Genomic DNA, 25,522 nt, shown 5'->3' with positions numbered 1-25,522 from the left:
CATCCTCTCATAAGGAATAATATATTTGAGTAAGTGATGAGGTGGGGTGTGTGAGGGGAGAGAGCATTCTTTAAAGATAACTACATTTTGATCACTGTCATTCACTAATGCAGACAACTTGATTCCAGTAGCCTTTCACCAGTTTTTTTTTTTTAAATCCTTGGTTATTTTCATGTCTGGTGCTATTCCTATGTTCAGCATAAACTAAACAAATCTGTGTTCTGACCTTGAGCAGTATCTGTTTAGCAACAAAATGAAAATATGCCAGAAACTGAAATAACAACGAATGCTCCATAATACAGTATATATTTCACATTTCCAAGCATGCTGTCTTTTTAGCTTTTAGTCATGAATATTTTCACTTATAACATACTTTTTTTTTCAAGGAATGCATGGAAACCCAACTAATTTCTATATATTTTCTCCATTACTTTGTTTTTGTTTCTGCAAGAGATAGCAGTGCAAGGCAAATCTGATGCCTTCTGCTGTGGCTGAGTCTGTAAGAGAGACGCCACTGGTTCCTCAACAGAGAACAGGACATAAAAGAAAGTGGCTTCTCTTATCTCTTTGCTCCATATGTAGAAATAAAAAGGGGTATTTTCCCAATCTTCTTGTTAGGGCATTTGTGGGAGAAAGCACATGCCTCATACTCGGAAAATGATCAATAATGACAAAAGATATTGATTTAGCTAGGGAGGTGAGACAATGTTTGCTGACCATTAGTCATTTTCTTGTATTATGCAGCAGCTGCAAAATTTTGGATAACTCAGTGGGGTCAGGCAAACACTGTATAGTCATGATTTTTCATTACAAGTGGGAGCAAACATGAACCGTGAATTGATGCTCTCTTCTCGTTCACTGCCTGAGGTGAGGATCACAGTTTGCTGTTTCATCCAAACCTCTCAGTGCATCATTTCAGCTCCCATGCTCTGTACCACTAAGTCTCTGGTTATCGGACAAGGAGAACTGGCAAATTTGTTTTCTAATGTGCCAAGGACCAGTACCATATGTATGCTAATTGTATACAACTGCTTTTTTTTCTTGAAAACTCTTTGTGGACTAGCACTGGTCCAGAAAGCAGTATAGTACAGTGCGCTTGTATTATACGCAGGCGCACCTTACAAGGCTTTCAGTATATGCTGAAAGCTGTCCCGGAAGGGACAATAGCACATGCGCCGCTGTGCCACCAAATGCACAATCCCCATTCATTTAAATGAGGCTTGAGCATACACAAAATTCCCTTACATTTGTGTGTGTGTGTGTCCAGGACAAATCCTCTGCGTAAGGGAAGGGCAGACTGTACTATCTTAACACATTATGGCCCAGTACAGACTGGCGCAAAGCACCGGCCTGGGGCTGATTTTAGGGCTCAGGAGAGTGGAGCGTCCACACGACCCCAAGCCCTATCGTGCCATAATGGCTTGCCCCTATCCACATGGGGGCCCATCATGATGACATACGCACAGTGCAGCATCTAAATTGACGTCATCAGTGCACATGAGGGCGCCGATGGCGCCACACGCATACCCTAAGAAGAACCCGCCAGGAGCAGGATTTTTTTAGGGCTCCTGGAGACCACACCATTTGGTTGCTGTGGCCTCCATCGAGGGCAAAAAGGGGTGGTGTTTTGCCATCCCTTTTCCCCCATCTGTATCCCCCCTTAGTTCCCAAAGCTTAGTTGTTCATTTTGTATGGATGCAATGGACAGCATAATGTTTCAGAAAAAGTTCACTGAACTACATCGTTCAGGGAACTAAAAAACCAAACAAAGCAAAACACAAAGCCTTGTATCAGAACTGAAAAGAAAGTGAAGAACCATTCCCAAGAGAAAATCTGTCTCAATGTAAAGCTATTCCTGTATTCAATCACTTCTGCCTGAAGAAAGAAATTCCATAAATGAATACTCCCTGCTGAGAAGAAATCTGTAGCTATTGAAAAGTATACTACCAGACAGTGTTCAGATCAGTCTCTTCAAAACCTAGGTTTTCTGCATTTGTGAACTTGTTTTATATACTGAGAGCACCAAAAAAAGTTATCCACAGCAAATTGCCATGACAGAATCCAAGAACCCAAATACATATTTAAAAACCTGGTGCAAAAAAATAAATGGGAAAATTTACCATTCCATATGCTTGCTGCTGGATCCAGTTGAAGTAATCATTTCTTATGTCTATCAAATCCTGTATTTCATGTATGTAGAATTTATCATACTGTATGATTTGCCCACTTCTTTCATTTACCTAAATTTTAAGAAGAATATGATTTGTCACTAAGAAATACTTTACATTTCATTTCATTAGATTAAGACTAATATGGAATAACTTGTATGTCAGCCTAATCTCTTTACAAAGAATAGACATTCAGCTAAATTGTAGGGGGAGAAAGATGTTCATCTATAAAGACACAACCCTTTTCCACAAATGTAACAAAACTGGACAAATGTTTGAGTGCAGAACATTTTAACCCTTGATAAAATTATTCATCCAATGTTTTACTAACCATATAAGCATATTTCCCCCCCAAAATGCATGACATCAGATCCCATTTACAGTATCTTTTCATATCTAGCCAAGATTTGGACTTTACCATTTGCAGAACATTTCTCATCTTCTGAATACACTGCAGGAATATAATAAGCAGTCTATTGTACAGTATTGCAAACTGTATCATCAGTAAGTATCCATATTAAAGAACTAAAAGACAAAAACACCTTCAGGCATTTATGACCAGATTATGGCTACAAACATGTCAACAATGTGGAGAGGAGAACTGGTTCTTTCTGAGAAAAAAATCTACCATCAGAAGGAGGCACCTAGTTTTTGAACATATCTGAAACTGACAATTTATAATAGAACAGTAGCAAGCTAAATTGTATTGCAGATTGCAGCAGAAAGGTGGGGTATAAGAATAACATTTATTTATTTATTTATTTATTTATTTAATTGCAAAACACAATTTTGTATTATTACCTGCAGCCTGGGAACAAGGCTGCTATTTAAAAAATAGGATTCTAGGGAGATATTGGTAGCTCTTAGTTATTAATAATCAGCTCATGGTATACTGTACTGAACTTGGATCCATCCAGGTGTACTTAGAATAACTTATCCAGCTCTGGATTTGCCCTTTGCTTTTGTAGGAAAATATCACTGAAACCGGCTGGTATTCACAACATAAATGTGGACTCAATTTGTCAAACTAGCTCTACCCTTCAATTTGTGACATTTATTTTGGTTCTGATTGTTATGCTATATTAAATCTAAGTAAAGTTTTGACTTCTCTTAATGAAAACACTAAGAAATGTTCCTTCCAGCAATACATATATGGATATCAAACAAATACCAATGGCCCCAACAACGAAAATGCACAGAGTAATAATTCTAGCACTAAAACTGATATCCAACGTAAGTCAACTAGATTAATGACACAACAAATCTGACAAAATGCCCATCACCTTACAAAAAAGGATATAAATTTCCAAGACATACCCTGTGCAAAATTTCTAAAACTTTGAGAGAAGTGTGTAGACAGCTGGTAAATATTCTTTGCTCTGAAGCAGGGATACCCATCTTGTACAGTTTCAGAAGGTGAACAACAACATCTTTGTAAAGTTCCACTATTTTGAGGAATAATGGAGGTTCCAAAACCGACCACCAGTTTTCTGTTAAAAAGAAGGGAAAACAAATCTATCAGTTATAATACCAGATAAAAGTTCTGAATAACTTAACTGAGGTCGTATAAAATGGATGAAACCAGTTGTGTCCTTAACAGTAGAATGAGTTGTCCAACCCATGTACCTCCCAAAAATGTGATTCAAGGGTTAAGTGACACCTCCAAAGCAGATGTGGTGTCAGTGCAGAAAAGGGAACAAGGGAAATTCCCATTGCATTGAAGGAAATCCATTCATACAGTGTTGAATGTCACCCAACATTATGTGTGTCTCAGCAAATCAGTTGTTTAGTATTTAGTGCTTAATAGTGGTATAATAATACATCACCCAGTTCTCCACTTTACGTTTACACAGTTTTAAGTGGAAGTTCTTTAGTTGAGAAGTAAAGAAAAATGAGCAAATGTGTATTAAATAATCACAATCACAATCTCACTATGGAACCTTGCCTCTAGTAACATCCTGTTGACAGAAGAATGGCAAAGCTTAGTCCTCTTTGTAGTAGAGTCCCTCAAACAAAGGCAAGAAACTCTACAGCTCAGAATGCAATTTATTAAATAATGAACACAAGAAGAGAACTTAAGGGATATAAAATTAGCTTCATTCTACTCAAAATGTAAAAACACTTGAATCCAAAAATTATGAATTTGTATCATATTTGCAGGTTGACAGTATTTCTCTTTCATACATTCAAAGGTATACATGCAACAACACTTCCCTTTAGTATTGTAATGAACAGAAGCTGAAAAAATTGTAAGCTGACTGTAACTACAGTTTGAACTGACTGTAAGCATAGTTTGAAAGATCATATTATGTTTACTGTTAGGTTTGCATGCTGCTACATCTTTGCAGCAGATTAACACATAAAAACACACACACAAAAAAAGCTTACCAAGTACTTTCAGTGGAGCTTTTTCTAGATTCACAATAGCAGTTGCAAATGGAATAGCTAATGTCATGTAATTGTTTGCATCACTCATTAGTGGGCATTCTGGCAGGGTTAGAAACAGTCTTAGAGCTTCAACATCAGGCAAGGAACTAGCCAGTTTAGGAATAAGGTTCTTCTCCAAACTAGCTGCCACCTAGGAATGTTGTGCAAGATAAATTCTACTTTTAAATTAAAAGCACTGACTATGGAAATAAATCTAAAACCATATTTTAACGTAAACTTTATTTATATAAAAACAGTTTTTAATAATAATCACATTGTTTTTTAAACAGCTACTTTACAAGAATGATAAAGGTTAATGACATTATGGATATTCATCTCTGCTTTAGAATGTAACACAGTCATAATAGACATACTCATTGGCTGTGTCTGGATGTAGTAAAAAGGCAGTTTGTATGGTTTGCAACTTAAGCTAGAATCCTGCTTGCAGACCACAAAACTGCAATTTGTTTCACCCAATGTTCATTGGTTTTGTGCCACCCACCACTTCTCCAAGGATACCTGCTATCCTGGAAATTTTTACACCAGAGAGTTGAGGACTAACAAGGTGTCATTAGTTCTCTTTTAATGGGCTGCAGAAACGAAGCAGGGAGACAAGAACAGAGCCTTAACATGTTTGTTTCCTTTTCAAGACTACTGTAGAGCAAGGCTGCTATAATGAAAAGCAGGTCAGTGAAGAGAGGGGCAAAGAAAGGAGCCTATTGTTAGGCAGAGGGAGGAAAAACTATGCCTACGTAAAGAACTATGCCTATGTAAGCGCCAAAGGCAAACTCATAACTACACAAGCAGTTTCATTTCCTCTTTGCACATCTCTGTAGCTAGGTCACCTGCAGGAATACAGTGACAGTCACAGGACAAACTAGGATTCAGTGAAGATTCGAAGTTCAGGTGTAACAATAATCCAGCATTAACTCAAGCTGAGATTTATATCCAAATATTAAACTGGCCTCCAAAATACAAACATTTTAATGTTCAGTTGAATAGCCCAAGGTTTAGCACATCCAAACTCAGACATTGAAATGGTGAATAGTAATCTTTCATCATAAAATTCAGACAACTTGATAGCGCTGTTACTGTAATTTGCCATTTTTAAAAAAAGTTAAATGATGGTTAAGTACTTTTTCTTTCCTTACAAAGTGAATTTACCAATTGGTTAATACAATGTAAATACAATATAAAATCTAAATAATAATAGAATTGAGAGAAGATTCAAGAAGGATGCTCAGAACAAACCTGCTGGGATATATGAGGATGCTCTGGCTGTATAAGTTTGTGAAAGAGAAGGCGAGCGGCATTCATATCAACCCCTGAGAATCTGCTACTAGTTCTGTAGTGATCATCATTGCTATGGAGGAAAAAAACAAACAGTAAATTTTGTTCATTATCCAATTTTAATATCTTTAACTTTTTTCATTCAACTATGTTGCTTGAGATTTTAGAATATGACACATTAGTCACTGACCTGATAGCTAAAAAACTTCCATTTAGACAGCCAGATGAGGAAAATGTTCCATCTATTTCACTATTACAAGAAAAAATAATAAACAAAGCCAATTTAATACAGTGTTTTTTTAATTAATTATTGCAGGTGACTTCAAAACCTATTGACTGATGAGAGTTGTTCCAGTTGTTTGTTGGAACCAACAAACCAATGTATTTCAATTAGTTTATTTGTTTGTTTGTCTGAAGCAATAAGCCAATGTATTTCAGTTTATTATGCTTTTGATTAAACTATTATATGCATGTTTAGAACAAAAAACAGGAGCTCCAGAAAACTCTACACAAAGCAGTGGTCAAGAAACTATAAGGTTCCTTTGCAGAATTTTACATGTCTAACATCTGTGATTATTAAATAAAGGGTGCATCCACACTGCAGAAGTAAAACAGTTTGACACCACTTTTAACTGTCATGCTACATCCTGTAGAATCCATGTATTTGAAGTTTGGTGAGATATTCAGCCTGGTCTGTCTGAGAGCCTTTCACACTACAAATCTCAGGATTCTGTAGGATAGAGTCATGACAGTTAAAAGTAGTGTCAAACTGCTTTAATTCCACAGTGTGGATATACCACAAGTTACACAAACCTTTCTGCCAGCAGAATATGCATGAAAACTATGAGATGCCTCAAGACCATGCCATACTACTAATGCAAATATCAGAAAAATCAAGCACCTTCCCATCCTTCACTGACTGACTTAAGCAGTCCTGGAAGCCCACCTCTTTAGGCAATGGAAGAAACTATAAATCAGAAAACTAGGTATGGCCTTAAAATGGCTACTCCTGGGCAAATGCCCAGGAACAGAGTTGTTCACAGTCAATATTTCATCTTGGTTTAATACTGAATACAATCTGTCATCACTGACTATGAGCCTGTGCAAACTGGCCAGTAAAGCCGGCTTCCGGGTGGCTTGGGGGCATGGCATTTAGATGCCGCATGACCCCAAGACATCCGGAAGCTGCCCTGGCCGACCAGACATAGGCAGCGTCCAGCCATTCCAGGGTCGAGGTGTTTACGTGCTGCACACCCCCCAAAGCAGCCAGAAGCTGCCCTGGGGCCACCAAAGGCAACCCTTTACTGGCCCAAATAGGAGTAGATCTTTTCCGCTCCTATTTGGGCTGACGTCAAGGCGGATTGGGGCCATGATGTGTGTTTGCCATAGCTCTGGAGCAACTATCTTTGGGGGTGGCTCCAACCCGGCCTTTTGTGGCTGTCTGTTCTGCCCCTATGTTGACTAGGGCTGATAGAAGTTGTATGCCAAAAATACCAGAGAGCCAGAGATGTAAGCCCTTCTGCTGGACAGATCCAGGGTTATGTAACGAAAAATTTTTTAAAAAATAATAATATAATGGGGCAGTTCTAACATTGCCTGCCTACATATACAATACTGATAAAAAATTCCTAGTTATATATTTCATATCTTTCCTGTTCAATTCTAAAATAAAAATGTACTGGATATCGGAAAAAGAATTAGGCACAAGCCTTCTGCCTGGCAGAATTACCATCTGCCATCTCAGAAATCCTCCAGTAGAATGATCTGCTAAGAGAAATGTTCTGCTAGCTACAACCCACTGGCAGAACTGAGTGAACTGAGGAAGGAGCTGGATTATGCGAGATTCAAACAATCTCCCACCCAAGGACATAGCCACAATGTTGGCATAACATCAGCTAAGGCAACAGGTAGTTGTATCATCTCTATGCAGAGAGAGGTTTGGAAACAGCATGCTTTCAGTTGGCCTAGTATTCCCTCAATTGGCCCTTGGTTATTTTGGTCATGTCATATTATGGCCAACTTCTACATTTACACTACATAAGATACGACAAATCACAGTAATTCACCCAAATGCAGAATTTCATGACATTCACATTCAGGAAGGAAAAATCAAGCCTACAACTATACTGACTATAGGATCTGTAAAAAGGGAAATAATTCTTACTTTGCTATCTCCACAGGGAGCCTCCCTGATCCTGAAGATGAGCAGTTTAGCAATCTCTGAATGAAAGCTTCATTCACAGTCCAGATTTGTTTTGAAGCATTAGGGTATCTGAAGTCATCTGCTGGTACCAAATCCTACATTTAAACAAAAAATTCCACATATTTAATAATAACAATTATTATTATTATTATTATTATTATTATTATTATTATTATTTATATCCTGCCTCTCTACAAAAAGCAATTGGGCCAACTTTTTAACATTGTTATACTTTAATATTTTGTATATTACTCTGTTTTATTCTCCAAGACCCTCAACATCTTGTCTCATTACTACCTTTTGCTTCCCAAATAATCTCTATGTATGCAGTTTTGACTGTTACTCTATATAACAAGCTGACAACATCATTACAAGTATGCAGATTTGGGGTGCTATCTAAGCCTGAAACAGGGCCAAAAAATGCAGTCTGTGGCTGTGCCGAAGCGATTTTACACTGGAAACGTAGCAACTGCATTCACCTGGCCCTGATCTGGGCAACTGCAGCAATTTTCAACCAGGCAGGCAAAAAGAGCAGTATTTTACCACTCATTTTTGGCCTGGTTCTTTGGGGAAGATGCGGGCCCAAATCAGTTTCCCTCCGCATTCAGGGCACGCGTCATCTAAACGCTACGTCCCAAATGCACCTGGAAACTGCATTTTTCAGCCTGTCTGTTTCGGACCCTAGAAAGCACTTTTTCAGTACAGTGGTACCCCGGGATACGAATTGATCGCGTTACGAAATTTCCGGGGTACGAAAAAGTTAGATTGGAAAAAACTGTTCCGGGTAACGAAAGATTTTTCGGGTTATGAAATTCATTTCGGCACGAAATTTAAATGCGAAGCACGGCTAGCGGCTTTCCAGCGCTAACGGAAAGCCTTTTCGGGTTGCGAAATGTATCGGGTTACGAACGGCGCCGCGGAACGAATTAATTTCGTAACCCGAGGTAGCACTGTACAGGTTTATACATCCATTTTATAGCTCTTCATAATATAAAGGATAAGTTGATGCAGATAAAAAAACCAATTATATCTGTACACCAGTCTCAAAGCCTGCTTAATTAGTTGGAAATAGACTAGTTTGTAAAAGAAGCCCACTGCTTTTGGATGTTCTAGGCCAGTGATGGCGAACCTATGGCACGCGTGCCAGAGGTGGCACTCAGAGTCCTCTCTATGGGCACACATGCTGTTGTCCTAGCACAGAATTTGCCAGAGTTTCTTATCAGAAAGCCAGAGGAACGTGACACTTTGGAATAACTAAGTAGGGTCTGGGTTACAGTTTGGGCACTCTGTCTGTAAAAGGTTCACCATCACTGTTCTAGGCATTTCAAATAAATTTATCTTATTTTATTTATTTTACTTTCTAATGAAATATAAACGTGTAGCTCATAGAACTGAAAACATTGGAGTGTTCCAAATGCCAACAATGAGCTTTCCATTATCAGTTAACATTAACATAATATAACAAAACTTTTCCATATGACCAACACCACATTTTAATGCAGTCTGGTACAATTTTTAGAAGTCTTATTAGTGCCTAAAGTAAACTAACATTAATGTACATCACTTGTGCATTTTTTAGAGGAAAAAGGACACAAATCTAGCACTAAGTCAAAGTTGCTGTAGCCAACTTTCTTGGTTGAGCTCTAGAAACCATACTGAGTGAACAGAGAAGATAGCTTATTGATTTAAAAAATTAGATGAAGTACCTGTGGAGTAACATAATGTGAAAAACTTTGGTCTCCACCAGAGAAAATCCTCTTTACACAGTAGTATTCTTCTCCATCTATAATTAAAACAAGATGATATAAATATCAAGAGGGTAATTTGAACAGAACATCATACTGGAATTGCTCTTTGTTTTGGTATTATTTATACATTTGAGAAATGTTACTTTTGCAAAAATAAAGTCAATTAATTCTAGTAGGAGCAAGTCTGAATAACATGTTTGACAACATGCACAGCAACCATCTTTTGAAAACACATTGACAAACATAGGCTTCCCACACTTATTTGACACGTTAGGGTCAAAAAGCAGAAATCATCAAAATTGTGTGCTCTGGTCCCTAACCTGTAGAATAAGGGGGGAACCCTAAGACAAAGGACAATTTTCCCCAGAAAAAAGAATCCCTGACACACATAAATAAACCCTTCCTTTAAATCCACGAGATGTATTTTCCTCTCTCCCTTCTCCATGCTCTTTCCCTTCCCCATGCTCTCCAAAGGTACAAGCTGGCTAGCCTTGCGCTAACTGGACAGAGGAATGGGGAATACTATCCTAGATCGGCTCCTTCCCTCCCTCTCTTTGTGTGTGTGTGTGTGTGTGTGTGTGTGCACGCGCACAAGTGCACATGCCTCTGCCAGTACCATCATCCCCCCTGATCACCCAGAGGCCAATCCACCCTCTTCACTCACCCACCATGCCTCTGGCCACTTTCTGCTCTCTCGCATGGGGAAGGGTTGATGGGGTGGCTGCAATTACTGCATCTTTCCTTTGCCTCAGCCTGACTGCCTCCATCCCTCCATTGCAGGGAGAATTGGGGGATGGAGGATATTACCCCAGCTCCACCCACCCTATTTGTGTGTTTGTGTGTGCCTCCATTCATCCCATCAGCCTCTCCACCTCCCCTCCCCTCCATCAATCTGCTCCCTTCACTGGACTTCAGCCACATGGCTGTGGTTACAGCTGCTGCTGCTTTCCTTCGTCTTGTTTATGGTAGACCTCACCTCTGCTCTTTTGACCATTTTTGATGACTTACTCTTTCTTTCTAAATTATAACCAGAAACCATTAATTCCACATGTGGTTAAAGGAGCAGACCAACACATCAAATATATGGGTTCTGGGTATAACGTGAATGGTTGAAAGAGCAAATTGTTGGAAAGTAAGTTGTCAAAACACAAGGGAGCCCTGTATGATTTGACACTGTCATTGAACACTTCTAGCCCAAAATTAGGTTTCTCCTTGTTTAACAAATGTTTTCAAAGGAAAATGGCTCATTACAGTTAAGGGGAGCAAAGATCTAGCGAAGTATAGCTATGCTACAAACAAATCCATCCTCCAAGCCATTCTCACAGTATCTCTAAAGTAGAGCTCACAGCCCTACTCCCTCCCACCAATAATATATAACTGAACTATACATGCATTTACCTGAATCCTGGGGAATCTGGCCATTATAAGGAAGCCAATTTCCTTTTACTGGGAAAGGACTTTTCCTGTTACTGGTAGATCCCATGCCTAACTGTCCATTACCTCCAAGACCAAAACAATAAATTCTTCCAGTTGAAGGAACAAATGCAGACGTGTGCTGCCTAGGTCAAATAGAAGTTAAATCCAAAAGTTAAGAAATAGAATTCTACAGTATATTGCAAAGAGTTACTCAAAATAAAAATAAGTGATAAGGTTCATTTGTCACTAAACTTATATGATCACAGAGATTACTGTTTCCAAGGTAATGAAATAAAAACTGTTATGGGGCAGGGGCAGCATGGCAAAGGATAGTACTTCTGCCATCTAGTCAGCTAGATCTGAACATCATCAATGGATGTTTAGAAAGCACAAGCTTCTGAAATGACTAAGTAGCATCTCTGTCTTCTTTCCTAGTCAAGATACAGAGAAAAACAAGGACAGGAGACAGCTCCGAAGTTCCACTGTGAAAGAACTATCAGAAGAAATTATATGCCCCCTGAAAAGCATGGAGCTTGCAATCTGATAGAGCAGAAACCACATTAGCTGCCATGACTGAATGTGATGGAATTCAACCTGCTCTCTAAGACCATTCCCCCTCCCTTTAATTCAACATCCAAATGTAAGGGAAAAGAGAAGCAAGCAACTGTAATTAAAGTTGCATTAAAAATTACAATTGTGATCAAACAAGTATTTTAAAAAGCAACAGCATCAGAAAAGTTCTACTTGGCTGTTTTTGTTTTGTATTTCTTCTAGAACAGATTTCCAAGCTTCTAATTTTCCCCTACGTACTTTCCAAAAACAATTTTATTTAAGTAAAAAACAGTTCCAGAAACAATTAATACCTATAGCTGGGGTATTGTTACTCCACCTTTTAAAAACTGTCATTTTTGAAAGTCACAGGATTTTTATTTACTATCCTATAGCTATCTGTCCACTTACTAATCATGCTTAGAGCATACTTGATTTCTGCTTTTCAATCTAAGATGTAATATACACAAACCTGGGTCTCAACAGCCAAATGCTTTGAAGCCACCAATCAACTGTTGAGTGGAGGGGCTGCATCCAGTCTTCCCATACCAAATGCACAGGCCAAATATCAGAACAATACCATTCATAATCCCCAAGTCCTGAATCCATCATAGCACTCTGGTGCAACCCATTTCTCAACATCACATATGGCACGAAGAAGGAAATGGGCCATACTCTCTAAAAACTACTTGGTAACAACCATAAGGTATAAATAGATCTTACACCTTTCAAAGTTGATGAAAATTCAATAAAGTAATTTCATTCTGCATTAAGATTAATCTTACCTTCCACAGGCAATCTGTGTGACAATGTTCCCCATAAGTTCAAAAACTTTTCTTGGGTTTATCTCATGGCCAGTAGAGTTATGACCTAACTGCCCGTAGCCTCCAGCTCCAAAAGTAAACACCCCACCTTCCTAAAACAAAAAACAATCAACAAAAATGGATGTTATGAAACTTTTAAAGGAAAGAAAAAAAGAATCTCTAGAGTCTAGAGAATGATGTACTGAACAAATAGATAGTGAGCCCCTGGGTGCGCTCTTGGCTATGGGTGTGTGACGTCAGTGGCCTTTGCTCCCTCCCTTGGCTGCTGGGAAGCAAACTAGAGATGCTGAGCCTGAGCCTGCTTCCCAGTGACTTCACAATTCCTCTCTATTGGGCCCTAATCCTAGTGGCATCAAAAGATATTTAAGGGGGTCTTTCGAAAACAGAAATTAAGAGTCACTGGCCTAGAAAATGTTGGAGATCAAGTGTAAACACCTGAGAGACTTGCACTTTCATTTCAATTATAATGTTGGGATAAGTTAAAGAGCAGCATTTGTTGTTGCTGCTTATCAGTAATACCAGGCTGAACAACTAGAGGTATTATAAAATGTTATCTGACGTCATTTTGTCTTCATCTATAGTAACTTTATTGTCTTCACTTTCACGTTTATTTCACTAAAACCTTTAAGAACTCACAATCCCAGTAACAGTTTTAAAAAGAAGTACATGATTTATTTCTCCACATTACTAACTGAAATAAGTGCCCAGGTTTGACACTAAAACTCATATAAATTAAATTCATGCTTGCAGGTAAATTCCAATTTTAACTACAACATATTAATGGCTGCTTAATTCAAGCAAAGTGTGTCATATTACATTGGAAAGCACAAAATGATAAACTGTGATCTTTCTTATTGTTGTTGTTGTGTGCCTTCAAGTAATTCCCAACTTATGGCAACCCTAAGGTGATCCTATAATGAGGTTTTCTTGGCAAAATTTGTTCGGAGGCGGGCTGCCTTTGCCTTCCCCTGAGGCTGAGAACATGTGACTTGCCCAAGTTCACCCAGTATTTTTCATGGCAAAGGAAAATATTTTTCCTTAGCAAAAGAAGACATTCATCACTACCCAGGACTAGAACACATGCTGGATGCAAAAGAATCTGACAGGGCTTATACAGCTCTGTAGTAATATAAACACGAGTTTTTCTTTCCCTTTCCCTTTGTCAACAAGTCAGTACTAATTTACACGTTGTGGTTAAGATACTCTCAGTTTCTTTTATTCCAGTTCATAGGCATATGAAGACCAGTGCAAAACATGAATCATCAAACTGAAAAGGTTGGATGAAGACTGAAATGTGTGGTAATGGGGAAGCACTCACAGAAAAATAACTGGCAGCACATCCCTCTTCAAAGGATGTAGGACGAGAACATCAAGCCCTCAGCAGTTGTGGCTTCCCATATGTGTGGGACAGCCAATCCTCCCACTGAAAGATTGCTTTCAATGAGCTATTCAAAGTTGAACCAATTTAGTAAAAAGGTTTAGTACCTTACAGAAATCTTTTCAGGTCTACTCTAAGATTCATCATCCTGCTGATGTGGGCTGTATCCGCACTGTGGAAATAAAGCAGTTTGACATCACATTAACTGCCATAGCTGAATGCTATGGAATTCTGGGAATTGTAGTTTTGTGAGACATTTAGCCTTCTCTGTCAGAGATCTGGTTTCACAACAAACTACAATTCCCAGAATTACATAGCCTTGAGCCATGGCAGTTAAAGTAGTGTCAAACTGGATTATTCCTGAAGTGCAGATGCAGCTATGGAAGCCACCAGCCACCACTGGCCATCAGTCCTTTTCTTCTTCCTCCTCACCTTTATTTATATCCTGACTTTTCCTCAAGACTGGGACTCAAGACAGCTTACACGTTAAAAAGATCACAATTTAAAAATACCAAAAGCCAACATTATGACATAATTAAGCATAGTAAGGTTCTTAATCAGGCACAACTTTTGGAGCTGAGCTTCAAGAAAATGCTCAAAAGTTTTTGCTAAACAGTGTTTGAAGATAACCCCACTTCTCCTGCATTTCCCAACTGGGAAAAATGTAAGGTGCAATGAAGCCAGTTTGTGACAGATACATGAGGCTTGGAAATGTCCCTAGAGTGTGAGGCTCAGCTGGGACTTTGCCCATATCTTCTCCAATTAGGCAGAATGTGGCACAAGCAAAGGTACTCAATTTATCAGCCAGAGACATGATCACCTCAAGGACAGAGCCAAGACCCCTGATGGCACCCAGCTCAGATTGCCCATGCCTAGATTAGAAAGACCAGATCAAATGAAGGACAATCACAACAGGAATATTAGTTTGACTGAACTTGACTCCTTTCAGCTCCAGTCCTAGCATTACTGACTGATAAACCCTGCACTGCTGAAACAGCTGGTTTACAAGTAAAAGCTATCAAGAACTACCATGTGCCTTATTTTTAATCCCCAACCCTAAACTCAAAATGAACAGCATAAAAGGTACAGCCAATCTGAACATAAAATCAGCAATAAACTAATTGAGGCATGACACCGTTTTTCTAGTACAATCAGCCCTCCATATCCAGATTTTTTTATGCATGAATTCAAGCATCCATGGCTTGAAAGTATTTGAAAAATATATAAATTCCAAAGAGCAAGCCTTGATTTTGCCATTTTATATAAGGGATAGCATTTTACTATGCCACTGTACTTAATGGCACTTGAGTATCCACAGATTTTGTTATCCATGGGGGGCCCTGGAACCAAACCCCACCGGATACCAAGGGCCCAAAGTATGTACCTTTGTAAGAGCTGCTGTATGATCTTCTCCACAGGAGATGTAAACGATTTTTTGTGATCTTAGTGACTTAAGAAGATTTGGAACATATCTGTCTGGAAATAATAATAGTTCAGTTACATGTAATATACATTTTGTAACCAATTACACACATGCTTTTTAAAAGATTCAACTACTGAAAGAAAAAGATCCTGTTGAGTAACTATGTCAGTGTAGATGGCTTGAGGAACACTCCTAGAGCTGCAGGGAAAATGCTTAGGGCATGGGAAAATGCTGGAGGAAAACATTTGAGGGAACAAGGCAGCATAGAAAGATAGTCAATGTTATCAATGGGAGGGAAAGACTGCCAGCTATGAGCAGACAATTCCTCCAAAACGTGCCTTCCAGGGGTGTCTGTTCAAGGAACCCAGGTGCTCTGGTAAAGTTAGCATGGACAATCACCCATCCTATGACACAAGTCAGCCTTCTCAGACAGCATGATTTCAAGGACTCCTCCTTGTAAGGCAGGCATCAGAGGAACAGGCTGCCTAGAGTAAGCATCTCCTCTTATCAAGGATATCTCTGCCTTCCTTCCCAGCTACCATGTGACTTTGGAAAAAGTACTATGACTGGTGAAATTGGCTGTTATGCAAGTAGACTGTACTAGCTATTTTCTGACCGTAGTTTAGCTATCACTATTTTATAAAGGCACTTTGTTACATTATGATGAATGAAATTCCACAGAACATAATGTACAGAGCAAATGAACACCACATTGAGAGTGAGAGTCATTTCAGCAACTTTCTATGATTTAGCAGGCTTTCAATACAAGGGATCTGTTCAGAAGTGAGCAAGAAGCATATTCTATCTTTTTTTCTAAAAAGTAACCAACAGTATTATCTTTAAAATTAAAGGAAAGCATTATTGAATACTTACCATTTTCATCATTAAGACCAAGTTGACCAAATTTGTTACGCCCCCACCCAAAGACAGCTCCAGAAAGTGTAAGTGCAAAGCTATGTGCCCCGCCAGCTGCAATTTGTCCAAACGGTATTCCTAATAAAGATTTAATCAGTTGTGGAGAAGTCTGCTTTTTATAGTCGTAACCTAAACCTAGTTGACCATGTTTGTTCTGGCCCCAGGAAAACACTTCACTTCCTGTTGGAGAAAAATAAAGGATACCCATTTCAGATTGTAATAATTTGTGTCATTCTAAGATTCCAATGATTCCATTAGTTTACATTACAGAATTCAAACAGGAACAAGAAAGATTCAGCAAAATCCAAAATACTCCAGAACTGAATACACAAATGTGCTACTGGGATTAATTGTCATAACAGGGCACACAATTTATAGGAGTTCATGAGTTAACAACATCATTATTACCATAAATGTATACACAGTGTGCCTTTGTTTTATGCAGGGTATCCGTTCTGGACCCCCCCCCCCCCCGCGGAAAACAAAAAACACGTATGCTCGAGCCCCGTTGCAAGTAATGGGGCTTGTGCTCGCAGCGACGCACGTGCACCACAGGAGCACACACCATTGTTTCTTCCGGCGCATGGCGTCGAAAAAAGCAGCATATAATGTGCCCATGTATGATGTGGGCACACTGTACAAAGACATCTAACTGAACCCCATCACTCAAAAAGCCATAATTTAAGGGAATTTTATAAAATCTTTCTTTTTCCATTTCAAATCTGAAGTACACACTTAGTGATTAGGCCAGCAGTAAAAAAAAACTAGAAAGGTATAAGAAAGACGTTCTAGTGGGAAACACAACAAAAATGCAAAAGTGAAGAAACTTTTAAATATTACCGTGTGTGTGTGTGGGGGGGGGGGGACATAATACCGTTGCTGTTCAACCTTCATTTCCTTAGCAAAACCAAAACTATAAGAGACATCATGTTTTACTGTCTGGGGTCTTTTAGTGTAGCTTTTATTGACAGTGCAACATATTTTAAAATTAAAAAGAATTTATATATTTTGAAATTACATAGAATACTACACCAACAACGCAAAGAGACTGATTACCTTTGGATAATGCAAGTGAGTGATAGTAGCCACAGGCAACTTGCACTATTTGGACATCTGACAAGCTTTTAATGTTTCTAGAGAAATAAGAAATAATTACACTAAGCATGTGAAGTTAATCAAACACATCTCTAGATTGCAGCCACTGACTGTGACCCGGAAGTCTGCATGCTCTAGATCTGGATACTGGGATTCAGCAATTCATTTTTCTTCCCACAGGCCACAGTACTAAATCTTCAAGGTACTTTTCAAATTGTCCTAGGTATCAGAAACAGAAGGAACTGCTGAGGAAAACCAATGCAAACACTACTGCAGCAGATGCAAAGCATCTTGCTACCACAGGACCACTGTCTAATCTAGTAATTGAACTAAAAGAAAAGTCATTAGAGAATAATAGGTTTTTATTAGAACAAGGGTATTATACAAATACTGTATATGCTCAACTATAAGTCAACCTCATATATAAGTCGAGGGCAGGTGTTGGGGCCAAAACAATGGATTTTGATATGACTCATGGATAAGTCGAGGGCAAAACCTAGGGGCATGTAACAAAGGATCTAAAGGATGAAAGAAAGTAAAACAATGCCAAAGAATTTAGCAAATTCTAGCAGGCATAACTGCGTTCGTACTAAAGACTGGATGGATGAGAGAATGGAGGAAGGGGGATCAGTGTTCCATGATAGCTTACGCTCTTGCCTTGTACAAGGGGTTGGTTCCGTTTTTTTAAACTAAGAGTTAAAGTACAGTACTTACATTGACCCATAGATAAGTCGACTCAGTTTTTCAGCCAAAATTTCTAGACATATACATCAGTATATACAGTAAATGTTTAGAAGACATCAGTATTACATTGTAGAGTTTTTAGACTGATACAAAGACTTGCTACTGCAATAATGATGTAACTGCTATGTGATGAAAAACAAGTGATACGCTTAAAGGTACAGGTACCAGGCAGCTACAAAAAAAATTCTAAGCATAAGCACAGAACAGATCAAATTACTCTCTTGGAGATGCTGAAATGTACATGCCTCTCTATTATACAGAAATAAAAATCCAGTGTAGTCATTTGGGGCACAAAAAATTATTTGAAAAAACGCTACATCTTAGATTATATTATTTATACAATTTCAAGAAGTGCTCGTACTTAACATACATTAATTAACTAAGCTTTACAACAATGCTGTAAGACAGGCCTATAATAGCCAGTATTATTTTTATATGAAATTTAATGGCTAAGGGATGAAGCAGGCGGCCAACCTGGAGGCCGCTCCAGCCACACTCACCCCCCGATCAGCATGGGACCATGGTGACTGGCCACAGTGGTCCTGAGGCTGGCCACAGCTCCAAACGGATTGTGGCGAAGGAGTGCTGTTTTTGCACTCCTTTTTCTGGCGGCCCCAAACCAGCATCTGGCCATTCTGAACGCACACATCATGTGCACGCTCCACCACCAAAGCAGCCGGAAGCCGCACAATCTTGCCAATGTGTTTCAGGCCTAAGACTGAGAAGGAGAGGACTGTCTGCATGGGTAATGAATATAAGACTCAAACCAGGGATTTCTCAATTCAACTATTACATTACAACAGCTGTCAAGAACAAATAGATGTAGAATATTTTGTATAAAATTGTACCTGACAAAATTCTAAATGTGCAAAGATGCCACAATAACATTTTGAGGGGGGGGAGGGGGGTTTCAACAAATGATAAAATAAGAATTTTTTAAAGAGGTTAATTTTTTAAAGTCGTTTTTTATCATTTAGATTTACCTGGGTACTCTGATATATTCCTCGGTTCCAGGCAAGCCAAGCTGTCCTTCTGCAGCAAAACCCCAAGCATAGACTTGACCCTTGTCATTTAATGCTAGCGTGTGGGCTTCTCCACATGAAACAGCTACAATATTTTGAGCATCTAGGGCACCAACCTGTTCTGTAAACAATGGAGGGAGGGGGCATAATTTGAAAGTTTTGTCACCAAAATATTTTCAGGATATTAACCACAGCTGAAACAGCAGAAACAGTGAAAGTTCAAGCAGATCAGCTCTCTCTTATGTTAGCTAGAGATTCTTTGATTCATTATCCCACAACTAGCCCACAATGTATCTCTCTTTGTTGTTGTTATTAACCACCCTCAAGTCAATCTTGACTCATGGCTGCCCTGTGGATGAGACATCTCTAAGACTCCTTATCCTCCACTACTTTCCTCAGTTCTTGCAATGCATACCCATCGTCTCCTTAATGGAGTCCACTCATCTAGCATGTGGTCTTCTACTCTTTCTCTTCCCTTCCACATTTCCTAGTATTATAGTCTTTTCTAATGAGTTATGTCTTCTCATGACATGGCCAAAGTAAGACAGCCTCAGTTTAACAATCTTGGCTTCCAGAGAACTCTTAGACCTGATCTGTTCTAGGGCCCATTTATTTGGGGTTTTTTTGGTCTGTCCACAGTATCCTCAGCACTCTTCTCCAGCACCACATCTGAAATGAATTTATTTTCTTTTTATTCGTTTTCTTAATTGTCCAGCTCTCACGTCCATACACAGTATCTGTGTTTAATGCAGTTTCTTTCTTTCTTTTTTATCCTAATGAAGAAAGATCTGTAAGTTTCCATCCAAAGTAGAAACAGCAGCTGAGAGATATAATTTTATTCAGAAAAAGCAAATCTTCCTCCATAGTGTTAACAGTCCCAGTTTAATTTGTGGAGCCCCAAGTGTCAGAACAAATATGGGAGATCTTAATCAAAGATTTCTTAAATCACATCTAATTGTACCCTGGATGGAATTAAATCTAATTGAGAGCTAAAACATATGGAGTAAAACAATGTCTAGAAATCTTTCTTTATATTATCTATATCTGAAGAAGATGTGTTGATATCCACAAACACTTATACTGAAATAAACCAGTTAATCTCAAAGAGTCTGCTGGATTCCTTTACACACACATCCTTCTTTCCATTTTGCATTTCACATACGATATTTTGTACTTGTGAACAGATAACTAGGGGAGGGGGGGGAACTATGTAAGACTCAATTATAAATGACAAAACAAAACAAACAGCTTCATTTATATACCGTTTCATACTGAACTAACAGCATCTAAGCAGCTTACAACTGTAAGTTATTTGCCCGCAACAATCTGGGTACTCATTTTAGCAACCTTGGAAGTATGCAAGCCTGAGTTTCACAACTTGAGCCCTTTTGCTGGTACTGAACTCGCAACCTTTTTTGGTTTTGAGTAAGTGGCTGCAGTATAGGCATTTAACTACTGCGCCGCCAGGGCTCCAATAATATGTATCAATTGTGGTTTTTCCTTCAAAATTCATATAGTTGATCACCTGTGGAAAATAAAACTATTGTTCAAGTTTATATTAAAGAGAAAGTGCGTTTTAAGCATATGGAGATTCTTTATATCTTTTAATCCTTTCATGTTTTTAATTTTTAAAAATTGTTTTAACTATGCTATGTTTTTAATTGTTATGTATCAATATTATTGGTATTATTTAATTATTTTAACTTTTATAATTAATGTTTTTGTTCTATCTCTTTAAAATTATTGTAAGCCACCTTGAATTCTATTTTGGGAGAAAGACAGGATATACATCTAATAAAATTAATTAATTAATAATATACTTGACAGTAAAAATGTTTAAAGCACAGTCTACTATCTCTGAGTTCAAATTACATTTCAAAAAAATATCCAGAGCAAAGAGAAACATTAAAAAAGTAGTAAAGTTGCAGTTCTGATATGTCTTAGATAAGATTCTGCAAATATGTTCTAAAAACATGACATTCTATGCATAAATATTTTTTCCAAAAGGAATCGTTAAAAGCTCTATCAAAAGAACTTGGTGTTTTTTTAACTACTCTGACTCAACACATTAACCATACGTATTCACACACATAAAACCAACTTTCAAATATGGTACTAAAGCTATAGAATCTCAACAAGACACTGTTTTTTTGCACTTACCTGGTCTTTTTCTGGATTTTTCATGTCCTAATTGTCCCAAGTCATTACATCCACATGTATACACAGTTCCATCATCCAGGACAAACACAGTGTGCCTTAGTCCACAACCTACATCTTGAACCTTTTTATTCAGGAAAAAGTTGCACCTTCTAGGTTCTAAAACAACTTCTTCATCAATGCCCCCCAAGCCAAGCTGTCCAAAAGAAGCATTTCCCCAACATAACATGTTGCCAGCCCTCTTGATGACTTGCCAGCTTCAGCATTCAAAGATAATCTTCCAACATCACTGTTATGGGGAAAAATAAATTAGCATTAGTATACAAGATTAGAATACATTAAAATAAAATGGCAAGAATGTCATATTTCATTATAAGAAACCTGTTACTTCAGAAGTGTAAAAAATTCTGTCTTCAAATATGATTGCTGTCCTGAAATATAACAAGTTTTAATTTTAAATAACTTTTCTGCAAGAGTTACTGGTTTTTTAATCTCAAAATATTAAAACTGTCAATATTTCTGATAGCATATCACTAATTTGTTTCTTTTAGAAATAGGTTATGATACAAAGAACTAGCATCTGAATTATATATTAAATCAACTGTGATGACAGAATAACAAGCTTTAGCATTTCCAACCTAATGAGAAATCTATGGCGGGATACAAACGGGCAGGGGAAGACGTCTTGGAGGTGTATTCTGCTGAATACGGAGCCTCCAGACCGCCCGCCCCGGGGGTGTGGCTCAGGAGATGGGGCTTCCACATGGGGGGCAGTGAAGACGCCTCACCTGGGGCCGTTTCTGACCCGCAGTTTCCAAACCGCCGCCTCGGAGGACGCTGCAAAGAGAGAGGCACCTTCCTCACGGGCGGCCAAAAACGGGGCTTTTTTTTTCCTTTGCCGGCTGGCGGATGCGCAGCTGCGCAGCTGCAGCGCTAAGCAGCGGCGGCAGAAAGCCTATGGGCACATTTAAAGTGCCCAAGCCCCTTTAAAACTTTTTTCCCCGCTCTGCCCAAGAACAATGGTGGTCTCCTGCCAGCTGGTGATCAGCTGGTGTTGGCATCCTTGCCCGCTTGCACTTTGCCAGTGTCACCAGCATCATGGATGCCTCCTCTCCTTTGGTCCCCGCGCTCCTGCTGAATCTGCAATGCACAGCCACAGCTGTCGCCGCTGCCACCACTGTCCCCCTGCCATCCCCCATCACCTCCCTTGTACATATGTAAATATTTACAGTTTTAGGGGTTTTTATTGTTAGGTGAAAATGGCACAGGAATGTGTGTAGGGGCTCACTTTAAAGTCCAAACTTTCCAAGCAGCGCATGCGTACATGTTGCTCTAGGGTTAGGGTTAGGGTTAGGGTTAGGGTTACGAGTTTTAAAATGCGCTGCAGCTGTGCTGCAGCTTCCACACCTGCATGGCAGCTGACGCTGCAATTAAAGCCTGACTGCAAACTGCGCATGTTCCAGGACCCCGACTCATTATGCGACACAGCAGACACGGAGCTTTTAAATGGGCAACTTAAATTAGCGGCGTAGCAATTCTGGCGTACCGGTGCAGCAGCTTACAGACGGAGCTGCGCAGCTGCGCATCAAACGGAAAAGAAGCGGAGAAAAGCAGCACCTTTTTAATGCCGCCTCTTCCCGCTTGGGGCGTGCGGGGGGCGTGTTCATGAAGGCATTCAGGTAAGGCCCGTCTGAAGGCTCTACCTTCATGACGTCATGAATACACCCCTTTTTGCCCGTCTGTATCCCGCCTATGTAAGTAAAACATGTGCTAGCCTAAACATAAAGCTGTTGTAAAATAAAGTCTAAATCCAATTGTTAATCTTAATTAGAGTAGGCCCACTAAGTCAATGAGAACTTGGTAAACCAACACAAATGTAAGTTCCACCGATATAATGGGTATACACTAGTTGGCAATAACAATTGCATATAGGCAAATTTAATACATCTGAACCACCTGAAAGGTTGTGGTTACAGATGAAAATATTGTAGCAATTTTTAAAAAACTATTAAACTATTAATAATAAAAACTTTGGTCTACAAAATTAAAACATAAACCAATAAAATGTTGTATAAATATTACATACTGCAATTAACTAAAACAGTAACATTAAAATACAAATAAATTAAAATACAAATCAACAATGAAAGTGACAGGTTAATGCCAGAAAACTTAAAATATAAAATATGGGCCAGCATCAATTAAAAGCAAACTGAAACAGCCACATTCATTGACTGGTGGGCAAGAGCAGCTTTGTTAAGCTTTTTGCACAAATAACAGAAGAATCTTGTAACACCTTAAAGACAAAGACACTTCATTTGGCATAAGAAATGCCACTGATTAAGGGGGCTGGACCCTTATGCCAAACCTAGGATTGTCTACTTATGCAGGGCGAAGCTGTATGTGTCAAAATGTTTATTACCATTGTTTTTCATACACAGGAATTTCCCTCCATTTTTTGCCACTGAAACAGGCTGTGAAATCAAAGATGTGCTTGCTTTAGAAGGCTAGGATTAGGCACATGCCTATTTTGCCTATATAACTGCTCTTCTGTCAGCCGATTTCAGAGATCTGTTAACAGAGTCGTTTACCAAAAATTACTCTGCTGGTTAACATCTTTGAGCAGAACAGCCAAAAAGAAGCAGAGAATGTTTGAGAGGCACAGAAGATCCATGTTATACCATATCTAAATGTCTTCCAGCTCAGAGACACAGCCACAGTGCCAACATTTATGTTACTCTTGGGAGAGGACAATCCTAATTCCTGACATCCCTAAACTGGGAGTAGTTTGGAATCAAAATAGCTTCAGCTGGCCTCAAGCTGGATCAGTTGGCCTTTGGTCATCTCCTGAAGTCAGGATAGCACTTCACAACTGTATTTTTTATTCCTGATTAATGTAATCAAAACAACACAAGTTTGAAAGCATGTATGTCCATCTTCTCAAACATCAGCATGTACACTTAAACAAGGCTACCTGCACCTGCAGAATACATGTCTTAGGTTAGACAGAATATTCTTATCGACAGACCCAACCAGAACATTACGTTGTAGCCACCAGAATGCATTAAATACTGAAATCACCGAAAGGGGCAGAGGGGGATTAGCAAGAAGACATGAGACTGTTACAAAATTCATGATAAGTCTAGTTTAAAGACCATAATGAAGATCTTACTTAACACTGGTGGGGCAAAAATCTTGTCAGCATAGGGGAGCAATGTCCTAAAGACACCAGATCCTGTCTGATCTTGGAAGCTAAGTAGAGTCAGTTCTGGATAGTAGTTAGATGGGGTACTGCAAGTTCCTGAACACTATATTTTAGAGGAAGGAACTGGCAAAACTGCCACTGAGTATTTCTTGCCTACGAAAATCTTATGACATTCATGAGTCACCATAAATAGACAGGCAACTTGAAGGTACACACACATACAAAATCCATATTCGGAAGCTGCAAACTTCTGACTGTGCAACAACATCCTGGATACCTGTTTGCATGGGCACTAAGACCTGCTGTATGATCAGTTTAATTCAAAAAGATCCTAGCCACTGTTTTAACCAGCAATGCAACTTCACTTCGCATTAACAAAAGGTACTGTCAATGTAACAATTATTTTTTTCTGGACATTTTAGTAACAACTTGGAAAGCAAACAATTTTCACATGTTTTTTGCCTAGGTCTTTAGGTGTGAACTAATCTCACAACTGTTTTTCAGACCAATCCAATATATATCTGCTTCAAACATAAGTCCTACTGTGTTCAATCAGACTGATTAACAGGACTGCAGTTTCAAACGAAAAAGAAGAATATATAACTGACTATATTCTACCGGATATAGGAAACAGTCAAGATGGTGCTGCCTTAAACTGAAACATACTTGTTATATAGTAGCCTTCATTGGTCCATTACAATCACTGCAAATTCTCCATCAACCTGTTATACAAGAAGACAAAACAGAAGTTACAGGAATTCAAATTTCCCAAGCAAGTAATCTACAAATTAACACTTGTATTAGAACATCCAAAACTGTATAAAGAAATTCTAACTGAAAAAACATTGTGAATTTCAGACTTTAATTTTAATTACAATACTCACAAATGTTCTCTACTGCTGTCTCAAAAGAAAATGCTTTGTTTAAAAAAACAGACAGTGCAATCCTACCTGCTGTT

The 25,522-nt window shown here is 38.8% G+C and overlaps 1 protein-coding gene across 3 annotated transcripts in view; it reads right to left on the bottom strand.

The window, feature by feature from the left end:
- The window catches only part of HERC4 (HECT and RLD domain containing E3 ubiquitin protein ligase 4), a 46,539-nt gene that overhangs the window by 14,997 nt on the left and 6,020 nt on the right, over positions 1 to 25,522 (bottom strand). For all 3 annotated transcript variants that reach the window (XM_089510512.1, XM_089510510.1, XM_089510511.1), the window contains exons 2-16: positions 25,231 to 25,286; positions 21,363 to 21,648; positions 19,164 to 19,323; positions 17,398 to 17,474; positions 16,300 to 16,521; positions 15,388 to 15,479; positions 12,587 to 12,717; positions 11,235 to 11,395; positions 9,795 to 9,871; positions 8,050 to 8,183; positions 6,076 to 6,135; positions 5,847 to 5,958; positions 4,557 to 4,746; positions 3,486 to 3,658; positions 2,121 to 2,240 (exon numbers count right to left, since the gene is read on the bottom strand). In XM_089510512.1, coding sequence (XP_089366638.1) covers positions 2,121 to 2,240; positions 3,486 to 3,658; positions 4,557 to 4,746; positions 5,847 to 5,958; positions 6,076 to 6,135; positions 8,050 to 8,183; positions 9,795 to 9,871; positions 11,235 to 11,395; positions 12,587 to 12,717; positions 15,388 to 15,479; positions 16,300 to 16,521; positions 17,398 to 17,474; positions 19,164 to 19,323; positions 21,363 to 21,588 — 1,935 coding nt within the window. In that variant the 5' untranslated portion in view covers positions 21,589 to 21,648; positions 25,231 to 25,286. The remainder of the gene's footprint in view (positions 1 to 2,120; positions 2,241 to 3,485; positions 3,659 to 4,556; positions 4,747 to 5,846; positions 5,959 to 6,075; positions 6,136 to 8,049; positions 8,184 to 9,794; positions 9,872 to 11,234; positions 11,396 to 12,586; positions 12,718 to 15,387; positions 15,480 to 16,299; positions 16,522 to 17,397; positions 17,475 to 19,163; positions 19,324 to 21,362; positions 21,649 to 25,230; positions 25,287 to 25,522) is intronic.

Source organism: Sceloporus occidentalis, unplaced genomic scaffold (assembly GCF_023333645.1).
Source record: "Sceloporus occidentalis isolate IW3139 unplaced genomic scaffold, rSceOcc1.0.p SCAF_2, whole genome shotgun sequence".
NCBI lineage: Eukaryota > Metazoa > Chordata > Lepidosauria > Squamata > Phrynosomatidae > Sceloporus > Sceloporus occidentalis.
Note: the sequence above shows the minus strand (reverse complement) of the source record. Positions and strands in the feature narration are given on the sequence as shown.